The sequence below is a fragment of the Bombina bombina genome, chromosome 3 (genome assembly GCF_027579735.1).
Source record: "Bombina bombina isolate aBomBom1 chromosome 3, aBomBom1.pri, whole genome shotgun sequence".
Lineage (NCBI taxonomy): Eukaryota > Metazoa > Chordata > Amphibia > Anura > Bombinatoridae > Bombina > Bombina bombina.
The window spans coordinates 737203476-737214925 of NC_069501.1; the positions used below are offsets into that span (position 1 = coordinate 737203476).

Sequence of the window (11450 nt, forward strand, 5' to 3'; positions counted from 1 at the left end):
AAAGGGCTTAATGAAAAATTTGAATTTGCTGCATTCCTTAAATGAAATGATCTTAAATATATAATTCTAAAATTCTCATAAATATAGTATGTAGTATATTCTAATGAGGGTTTCTCTTCAATCTGCCAATTTGTCTTTTGGAATATTTAACAATTACTATTCTCTGAAAAAAATGCAGTTCATAGGATTCATACCTGCTCCTAAATACAGCAGGTGTAATTTAAAGCACCTCTAATTATGCCTCTAGAACAAATAAATAAATTCAGTAACAACTGCTGAATTTTTAAGAAACACATGAATCAATGGACAAACAATATGTTTGTAAAACATTCGTCCTAATGTAATATAATTCATAAACATGGACGGAAAAGGTTTTATTATAGTATACATTGCAACAATTCCTCTAAAGAATCGTGAAAAATTATTATTTTCAATTCTCTCTTTCTATATATATATATATTTTCCATTCTTTATTTTTATTATAGGTTCTTTAGAGTTGCTCTAGTAAATAAATATATTTCACTGTATATAAATTCACTGAATCCTCTTTTCTATATACAAGTGGGCTGCGGCTCAGTAAAGGCTTATTACTGGCTACTACTGTTTTCCTATATCCTCCTATGAGCTTAAAGAAGGAGGGTTATAATGCGGCTGCACTGAGAATCAGCATACGCTTTTGCCCTGAGGAAACCCCTGTGCTTTCTGGCTGTCACGTGGGGGGTGAAACGTACGTCGGCAGTGACATAGGAAGTGGAGATGGACGTGCATGAAGGACAGATCGCTGTGGCGTCCACGCTGTGCTAAGCGTAGCATGTTGCCGAAAAAGAAGTCTATTCTCACACAGAAACCAATTGGAAATCCTATTACAGGAAGCCAACACACGGTTGTATAACTAACTGAGCACTTACCATCTGACTTTTCAGCCCGTTAATTTTTGGATATCAGAGGGTGTTTCGATGCACCATTTGTACACACGGCTTCAATTTATGGGACATATTTAAGCTCTTTAAAGGGTGTTCAATTTACACCGTTACAATACCCATCTGTGTACAATCTTTCTATCTGGTGTTTCTATGCATCAAGTACAATGGGTTTAAAATGCTCTTTACTTATCATCATTATATATGCAACTGTGAAAGACGAAAAAAGATTTGTTTTGGGGTAGTCCTAACATAGATCCAGAAAAGATATTATTCATGACACCGGATACTTTTAAAATTTAGTGGTGCCCGCTGAATACTGGAGTTGTTATCTTCTATCCCCATAACTTTTTCTTGTCTTGGGAATTATTGTATAAATTAGCATATGCATATTGCTTAATGTTTATTTTCACAGTTAGTCTGTATACACTGGGGTTAAGAAACATAGATCCTGACACATTATAACATGACACCTGATACCTCTCATATAGTTGGTGGTGCCCGCTGTTACTGGAGTTGTTTCATTGGCCCCCTACAGACTATACTGTTCTCTTCTAAAATTACTTTGAGGAGGTTTATTGCACAATTTGGCCAAATTAGGTAAAGTGCACATTATTTAAGCATTACATCTCATACTTTATTCAGCTGTTTATGTGCAAACTGCTTACTGTCTAATTTAATACATGAGCTGCCTTGACATAGATCCTCAATGATCACTATGGTGGCAGATTTTACGTTTACACGTAACCACCCACTAGTGGAGGTGTTGTCAATTTAGACAGCTCATTCCTGTTCAGCTTTTGTTTTTGCTCTGTGTGAACTACAATAAAACTGCACAGTTGAATCTGTGCTTATGCATTTGTCCAATCACGTTTCCTGACTCATTGGTTCATGTGTTCTTCTATTAAGTGGTAACTTTCTAATCTACATAGACTCTGGATAGCATAGACTCTGTGGTGAATGAGTTTAGATTACACTTACCGCTATTATAGCGGAGCTTAGAATTTTTGCTGAGCTAATAAATAAAAATATGTGCTGAAATCCCTGTCTATTTTTTATAGCAATCTAATTGTGGTTGCTGTATAATTCTTTATATTGAATATATTGAATATCTAAATAATATAAGGTTTTTGTTACACCTGGGCGTTGCCATATAGTCCAAGGTAAAGAATCAAATTTTTGGCTCTACTAGCTTCCCTTTCCCTATCTTATCTATATATATATATATATATATATATATATATATATATACATACATACACACATAGATGCATATATATTAATAACAAGCAATTGTGTTCACTCTATTAATGAATATACTATGATCAAAACAGGTGCAAGCAGTAATAGACTAACGTATCAAAAAATAAGAGAAAATACCCACATAATACATGAATATTAAAGAATGACATGGCTGCACTCATGATCAGGAAAAGTATTTTTATTAGAACATCTTCACACTCTCCAAAAACATCCCAAAACTAGCAACCAAAAAAAGTGCACAAAAATAAATAAATATAGAGCCAAGCTTGGAAATACGCAGTGGTTAATCTGTTACATAGGAAAAGCAACATAAAAAAACAACCAGATGTTGAGTACATAAATGTACATGCACGCTCAAAGCCCTTATCAAGTAAATTCAGCAGTAGCTTCACAGCATCCACATAATAACATAAAGGATGTGAGAAAAGAAACAAACTTTATAATGTATAATCCTCAATCAATGTTCAAATGCAGAAAATTGCCACAATACTGTATCAACACTCTCCCATTTCAAGGTGAAGTGGGAAACATAACTCACAAATGTTGCTGTGCATCCGGATATGTAAATAGCAGTACAAGTAACACCAAAGCAGCTATCGAGTGTGGCGTGAGCGGTATCTTCCACAACCTGATTAGGACACCTCACACTTATGCTCTGCTCTTCCATATTGGTGGGTTACAAAATCCAGGAACAGCAAAGTTTCCATGGCTCTAGTTAAACAATGCAGGTTTGTTTAGAACGCCAAACATGATGCGTTTCGCCCCTCACCTTAACTGGGCTGGCTTCTGGGGTTGTGGCAATTTTCTGCATTTGAACATTGATTGAGGATTATACAGCACTTTCGCAAGTTTGTTTCTTTTCTCGCATCCTTTATGTTATTATGTGAATGCTGGGAAACTACTGCTGAACTTTCTTGATAAGGGCTTTGAGCGTGCTTGTACACTTATGTGCTCAACATTTGGTCGTTTTTATGCTGCTTCTCCCAATCTATGTAACAGATTAACCACTGTGTACTTCCAAGCTTGGCTCTATATTTATTTATTTTTGTGCACCTTTTTTGTGCTTTTTTGGTTTCTGGTTTAGGGATGTTTTTGGAGTTTGTGAAGAGGTTCTAATAAAAAGCCTTGTCTTTCCAATGGCATGGAGAGTCCATGATTCCATTCAATTACTGTTGGGAATTCAGCTCCTGGCCACTAGGAGGAGGCAAAGACACCCCAGCAAAGCTTAAGATCCCTCCACTTCCCATAATCCTCCAGTCATTCTTTGCCTGTGTACATCGTAGGAGGTGTGTAAAGATGGTGTGCTGAAAAAAATAAAGTTTGTAATCCTTTAATGGGTATTTTCCCTGCAAGCAAGGATTGGGGCAATGCTGTGTCCATGTAATCCTCTTTCGTAAGAGTAATGGTGGCTATTAGCTGTTGGAGGTCGGTGAGGTAGTCCTTGCTTTCCCTCCAACAATTTATGCTAACCCCTAACACTGCTTTTTCTTGTGTCTTCAGGTCCCTGTCAGCGGTCGGATGAGGCTAACAGACCTGGAGCTGCTGTGACTGCTCCACAGCAGAAGACCCTGGAGGGTAAATCCTTTCTTATATATTTCTGAATAAGATGTATCAATGGAAGGACTGGGATTATCAGGGACCTAGTTGGACCTGCTTCGTTCAGGAGGGATATGTACTTTATTATTTATTTTTATATATCTGCAAGTTTGGGGATATTTTGCAGTGGAGCAGCTTCCTGGGTTAAGAACAGCCAGGACAAAGAATTGATGATTACATTGCCTTATGAAGGGTCAGAGTACAAGTAAAGAACCAGGCTTTATTGGCTATGGGGACTGTGCTAATTGTACCCTCATACTCCTATCCCTGCCCGTTCCAATTTTACGGCCTTCTCTTTTATACTCTATTATGGGTGTGGGCTCCTTTTATTTCCCTCAGAGGGTAAGGGGAGCTGTTTAAACCTTGTTTCATTCCTGATCTCAGGATATTCTGGGCCCAGAGCTGGCTGTTATTTCAAACCGCTCGTACCGCTGGTCGTTACTAGAGTCCTAGCCGGTTGTAGGAGATATCTAATAAACGTTTATAGTTTTTTTTGACACAGAGAGCTATTGCAATAGAGGGCTGGAAATGTTTCTGGGATTTCAGAACAAGCTTTTTATGTGCTTTCCTGATTTAGTGTGTTTTACAGTCTGGTGACGCAGGAACATAATACTTCAGTCTAGTGCTGCAGCGATTGTCTGCCTTTTTCGCTCGCATATCTGGGTGTATGTTATATACTATGATAGATCTCTCCCTCAGTCTTCACTTAAATCATTCGGGTAGACTCCAGTGTACAGTGCTGGGGTATGTAATCCGCCATCTAGGCGTATTCATATGTGGGCTGATGTGTTTTCCTTAGCGTCGTCATTTTAATCCTCTGCGGTGTTGCGCATTTCAACACTGAGAATAGCGCTCTCCTGTAAAGGTATCTCCAGGGGGACATTGGGACTATTCGGCCCGCAATTAATGCCATTGGCGCCTTCCTCTGCACCTCTAATGCAGATGGCGAGTACCTCCCTGTTGGATCTTGTGTCTCTTTGCCGTATAAGTGTATGTTACGGCGACTGCAGGCCTTATTCTTTGGAAATAATTTTCAGGGAGCTGTTTAATTACAAAATGTGGAACACAGTACTTTTCATGCTTAGAGTACTCTGTTAAACATAGGTAATATGCCTTGTCATGCCTAGTATCTGTCCATTCCTGTAATGGACTCTCTAGAATGTATTTAATTTTATTCCTGCATTCTTTTCTAATTGTCAATAATTCATGTTGTTTGGCACCACCTAGTGGCGTTTAATGGTATTTTTATGTAGCATTATATAGTGCTTTTTGTTTTTTCACTTATATTATCACGCTTAGATGTTATCCTTTTGGTGTGGAATATTTCCCTTAAAGGGGTTTACCATCTGTACAGTATTATCTGTATTTGCTCTCTCTTTCCATTATAATGTGTTTTCAGGTGTCACACTTAGAAAGATTTTAGGGAGGTTGAGTTTAGTTACTCGCGAAGTTAATTTTAATTTTGTTTTACTAGTGTTTGCCGCCATCCTGTGGCGGTTCAATGTAAAATCCAGGTTTCTATATATTTTTATACAGATCCCGGGTTAGCTCAATGTATGGTTAATGAGATATATCTTGGGTGTCCAGTGTTCAGGACCCTATGCGGGCATGACAATTATATATTCCTTTGCTTTTCCATATTCATGTTTCATCCAGGGTGTATTCCGGTATCCCTAGGAATATCGTTGTGAATGGATCTTATGACTCTGAACTTAACGGGGTGATTCTGCTCATGACTGTGGCATCATGTGTTGTCTGAGGACATATACACATAATTGTTAGTGATTTTTGGTCACTAATATGCTTATTTTTATGTTTCCCTATTTTGGGCATATGGAATAATTTCTCTCATAATGAGGGAATGTATGCTATTGCCTGTGACATCTTGTTATCGTCCTATGTAACTTTACATATTTCTTAGTGATCTTAGGATTCTAAGATGCTTTGCATGTTACTCTTTTTGAGGTATATGGTCTCCATTTTACATCTCTCTCATATTGAGACATTATATTTTGTCCACGTATCATACATATAATTCCTAGTGACCTTAGGAGTTTAATTGTATGTTAATCTTCTTTATGTTTATGGATTCAATTTCATGTTGGTCCTTGGTATCATACATATATATTTTTTAGTGATCTTAGGACACTAATGTATTTATTTTTATGTTTCCATAAATAGGTATATGGACTCAATATTATCTTTTCTCTCATATTGAGGTGTTTTCTGATAATGTCTGAGATATCATGTATCGTCTTTTGTATTATATATTTTATTGTCTGTTAGGAGAATTCCGTTTCATGTGTATGGTCTCTATATTATAATCTTCTCATGATTTGGAGATTTTTTCTTTAGTCTGTGGCAGCATGTATGGTCCTATGTCTAAATCATACTTTGCTTTGAGATCTTACGTCTCTCTAATACTTTCAATTCTTGCCTTCCCTATATGATGTTTATGAGTTCTTTCTCATATGATAGTAAATAGCTGGAACTAGAGGGGGCGCATATATTACAAGGTAGATGGATTATAGGTGTACCATATGCCAATATGTCCACTATACATTCAAAGTCCTTGTATCACAGTTACAAAGTTAATGTGGTACACTCCTCCAAGGTTAGAAAATCTTCACCAAATTGGCAATCAGGTGATTGCTGCCTCCTCCTCACAGACTGATCTGGATAAACTACAGAATAAAAGAAAGAACAAAGGGGCACCTCATGTGCAGAACTACCAAACAGGTGTGTAGACACACTATTTTTAATGAGCCAAATCGATACTCACATATCGCTGGAGCACCCTAATGTGCAGGTAGATACAGGCTGATGAATTAAAGGGTGTATCAGCTCACCCACTCCGGAAGATCCCTGTGTGCTGCAAAAGGGAAGTAAAGCAGAAAAGCACTACATGTGCAGGTCAACCAGAGTAAATTGGCATGTGTGTTAATGATGCCAAAAGGGTACTCACATTCTGGACAAGAATGTGAGTATCCTTTTGCAGCACACGGGGATCTTCCGGAGTGGGTGAGCTAAAACACCCTTGAATTCATCAGCCTGTATCTACCAGCACATTAGGTTGCTCTAGCGATATGTGAGTATCCATTTGGCTAATTTAAAATATTGTGTCTACACACCTGTTTGGTGGTTCTGCACATGAGGTGCCCCTTTGTTCTTTCTTTTATTCTTTCTCATATGAGAAGGTCTTCTGCCATGGGCGGTTGCATCGTATTTGTCTTGTGTAGCTGTAGATTCTTCTACTCTTCATCTTAGTGAGGACGTTCCTTCTAAGAACTATTGCTACTTTGTTGTCCTTTGAAACTTGCATATTCTTATTTGTATTTCTTGGACTATATATATATATATTATTATATTCTGTAATATTGTTTATAGGATTATGAACCTTTATTGCATTTTGGTTCAGGGTTATTTCCTGTTCTTCAGTGGTTCTAGCTGTCATATTTGATTTTTCTCCTTTTAAGTTTTAGCCTTCCTAGTTATCCTGGGCTGCCCTGTTCGGGGCCTTTGTCTTTGCTGAAGCTTGGATAGCAGTCCTTGTAAGTACAGTTGGAAACAGCTCTGGTGAAGAGTTGTGGGTTCAGTCCTCTCTCGAGGCACTTGTTCTTATGCACTCTGCAAGGCTCCTAGCCTAGGAAGCTAAGGCTCCTTAACGATTGGGGTTTTCCATATTTTAATCCCCTTACGTTTTTTTGCTTAGACCTCGGTAATGTTTACAGCAATCAATGCTCTATTAGATCTTTTCTAGCATCACTTAGTGGTTACCATGTTCAGCTAGGAAGCAGCTGGTTGTGGGATCGATTCCACCTTGGGGGCTGGTTTTTCCTTAGGATCTCAAGTATTCTGAGACAGCTGTGCCCTAGTGGCTTCCTGCATGGTTTTACAGCTACGTACAGCTACGTCTATAATCCTTCTAGGAGAAATGTGTTAAGACATACCTTTTTGGTATGGGAGCTTTCTTGGGCCTCTAGTAATGAGGCGTAGGTTCTTCTTCTATAGGTATTCCCAGGGATATCCCTATTTGGAGTTTTTTTTTCTTCCAAACTGCCCAGATTCGGATACAGATCAAGGGACCATTAGAGATGCACTAATAGTTCTGTGAATCTTCTCAGGGTTCTAGCTTGCATCATGCAGGAGTGGACCTTGGTGATCTGATTCTTTTATAGGTATTGGTCTGCAGCTCTGGTGAGGATGTCTTTCTTCCATCATGGAAATTTCCTGCTGTGGTAGGATTTTCTATTTCTAGATCTTTTCCTTCGGAAGTATCTAGATCCTATGAGACAAACTGCGTGGAGTTTGTTTCGAGGTACGGGTTTTCTCATTTTGTTCCTCCAATAGATTTTGGAGAGGGTTATATCTGATAGTACCTATATGGGACAGATATCTGTTCTCACCTTTTTTATCACATTAGGAGTTGTCAGGTTGTTCAGATGTTATGTCCTTTTTTTCTGACTGGATTATTATCAGGACTGTGTTTACACCGGTTGCTCCTCTCTGGAGCCGTAATCCAGTTCTTCGTATTCTATAGAGACTAGGTGTTCTGTGATTATTTTAATTTTTCCTTGGAAAGTCTTGTTCTTATGGACTATTTCTTCTACTTCTAGAATTTAAGATATAGTTCAGCCTTAAGTGTTTGTCTACAGGACTAAGTGGCCTAAGGGATAACTACCCTGCCTAGCAAGCTGAAGGCTTAGAGTTTGAATCCTGCTGTGGCAGCATTCTAAAGTTTCTCTGTGCTAGGTTGGGTTTTCATCCTAGAGTGGTTTTTGTCTCATAGCAGCACTATTATCTGCCATGTTCTACTACAGACTCCACTTTAAGTTTCATCAGAAGTTTGTTTTCCTTCTTCTGTCCTATACCTTCTTTTCTGTGGGGCGTTTTATTCTTGTCCTGGAGTGGTTCAGATCTAAAGTTTTTATATCCAGGCTGCCACGAGTTTTGACATTCTCTCCTTGTCTGTCTTGTTTTCCCGGTGGGCGCAAGGACCAGATGGCCTCTACAACTTTTTTCTCCTTGTGATCAAGGAGTGTCTTTCCCTTGTCTATAAGACATCAACCTACTTTTTCAGGAAGAATTTTGTTTTTTCTTTACAAGGGATCAAGGGATCCATGGACCGAAGCTGTACAGCTACTTGGTTCTCTTTTCATTCTTTTCTAATTTGATGTTTTGTACCTCAGCTGAGGTCTCTCTTTAGGGAGATGGGTATTTCAAGTGGTGGTGCCTTCAGTTTAGGGTCTGCCTTCCGTTGTTCTCCCTCCCTGTCCATTATGTGTCCTCTCTGGCTTGGGGATTGGCTTCCCAACAGTAATTGAATGGAATGAAGGACTCTCCATGCCATTGGAAAGAAAACAAAATTTATGCTTGCCTGATACATTCTTTTTTTTTCCTGGCATGGAGAGTCCATGACACAACCTTTTATATTCTTAGAAGCAGCATTTATTTCAAACTCTTTGGGCACCTCTATACCACTTGTGTTCCTCTTCTCTTTCCTTTTACCTCGGCTGAATGACTGGGGGATTATGGGAAGTGGGAGGGATCTTAAGCTTTGCTGGGGTTTCTTTGCCTTCTCCAGGTGGTCAGGAGCTTAATCCCCAACATTAATTGAATGTATTCATGGACTCTCCATGCCAGGAAAGAAAATAATTTATCACGTAAGCATAAATTTTGTTTTTCTGATCATGAGTGCAGCCTTGTCATTCTTTAATATCCATGTATTATGTGGGTATTTTCTCTTTTATTTTTTGATACACTATATATTAACCTACTAAATTAATGTGCCAGAACTAAAACAATGACTAATTGAAATGTAGTCAGAAAACAAACACTCTCCAGCTGGCACCACCTACATGCACACACACACAAAAATAATCATCTTTCTTCCAGCTCCTAAGCTCCTTGTGTCTATTAGTTCACTGAAGTTAATTAAAGTTCAGAAAATGGCACTTGGCCAAACCTTTTACAGCTGCTACTTTAGTGGTGCAAGGAGCAAAATTCCTCAGGTTGCTACCGTTTTTAAGCCACTGGAAGCACAACATACACTAACAGCACTCAGAAGTAGTTTGTCATTTCTATACTTGTACAGCTCCGGTTTGGTGCAGTCACTAAAATGGGACTGATAACGAAAATGTAACACTGATTTTTGTGTTGTGGATCCATTTTAGTCATCTAAAATGAGATGGTTCCACATGAATGAACAGAAATTTGCCGCTACTCTTCAGAATGTAAAATTTCAGTTTATATCCTGAGATATTTTTGTTTTTATAGACAAGGATGGATGAGATTTAGTATTTTCACTACAAAAGCATACTGATCAGAGGGGTAAATCTTCCTGTGCTCACTTATAAGGAATAAAAAGCTACACCAGTTCTTTCTTTTTTATTTATTGGCTCTCTGATCTGGACGCCTGACTGGAGCAAGGCTTTTTTATATTTAAAAAATAAAAATGGTAGATCATCTCATGAGCTATTATATTACATTTGAATAAGGATGCTGTATTTTTTTCTGAAAACAAGACATTTACTGCAGGCTGTTCAGTAAGGATGCAATATTTACAAAGATAAACTATTTTCCTAGTAATAAAGAGGAGGGTAAATGGAGAAATTAGCAAGATGCATATTCTGTGTATAGAGGAAAGAGAAGAATCTAAAGCTTTCATGGAGTTTTTACCTCCAGTAAAGAGGACTACCAGTTCTGGACATGATACGAGTAGTAAGAGACTTGATTTAATGTGAAGAATTAATCTGTGTGTGTGTGGGTTTTTTTCTTTGCGGTTATATTCCAGGATAATATTCTTTAAAACCCATCCTACTATTCATAAACATTGCTAATTGTTTACACATAACAGGGCTTTCTAGTAGGATATGTCTCCATGCACACTAAAGGCAAAGCTATTACTTGGTGAATGTTGTTATGGGATATGAGCCAGGAAAACAAAATAAATATGTGTAAGGCTTATTTTTATTATTTTAGTCAGATAGTTATAGGGGTTTTCTAACAGATTTTTATTTACTTTTCAGAAACCTATTGAAACTTTTGAACCACCAATGCGTTTGGAAAACTGGTTTCCTCATAGTGTTGTGAAGAATAAAAGAGAGGAAATTAAAGATATAATTCTTCAACTGTATTTACAACAGAAGAATTGTAAAAGATGATCCAACTTGATGCTTTGGATGATGAATAAAAGCTGCCTATCTGCCTTTGTTTGTATGCGAAGACAGTATGTAAGAATAGGAAAAAGATTGTAAATATTTTAAATATTCAAAACTGGGAAACTTTATTTAAATAAACAATGCTATACAAATATTTATTAATGTTTAATAAACATATTACTTTGTTTTTCTGTGTTGCTTTTCATAGTTTATGCTGTTGCGTGCACATTTTTTACTTTATGAAATTACTAAGAAGGTGTTTTTGTAACATACTTTAATATTTGTTGATTTATTTTTAAGCAATATTGATTTTCTAAGCACTGTTTCTCAAACTTTTCAGAAGCTTGCGCCCCCATAAGCTTTTCCTCAACATACCCATTAACAACATCAAAATATAATTTATGGACTTAATCCTTGAACACAGTTCCTAGAGGAATCATCTGCTGCAACCACCTTTTATGTTCATCTGGCTTTTGAATTTCTAGATGGACTTCCCTTTTAGTTGGCAGAA

General features: G+C 37.6%; 1 protein-coding gene across 1 annotated transcript in view; it reads left to right on the top strand.

The window, feature by feature from the left end:
- The window catches only part of SENP7 (SUMO specific peptidase 7), a 625329-nt gene extending 614203 nt beyond the window's left edge, over positions 1–11126 (top strand). The window contains exon 18 of the mRNA XM_053707566.1: positions 10808–11126. Within this exon, the coding sequence (XP_053563541.1) occupies positions 10808–10942 (135 nt within the window). The 3' untranslated portion in view covers positions 10943–11126. The remainder of the gene's footprint in view (positions 1–10807) is intronic.
- Positions 11127–11450: the final 324 nt, after the last annotated feature.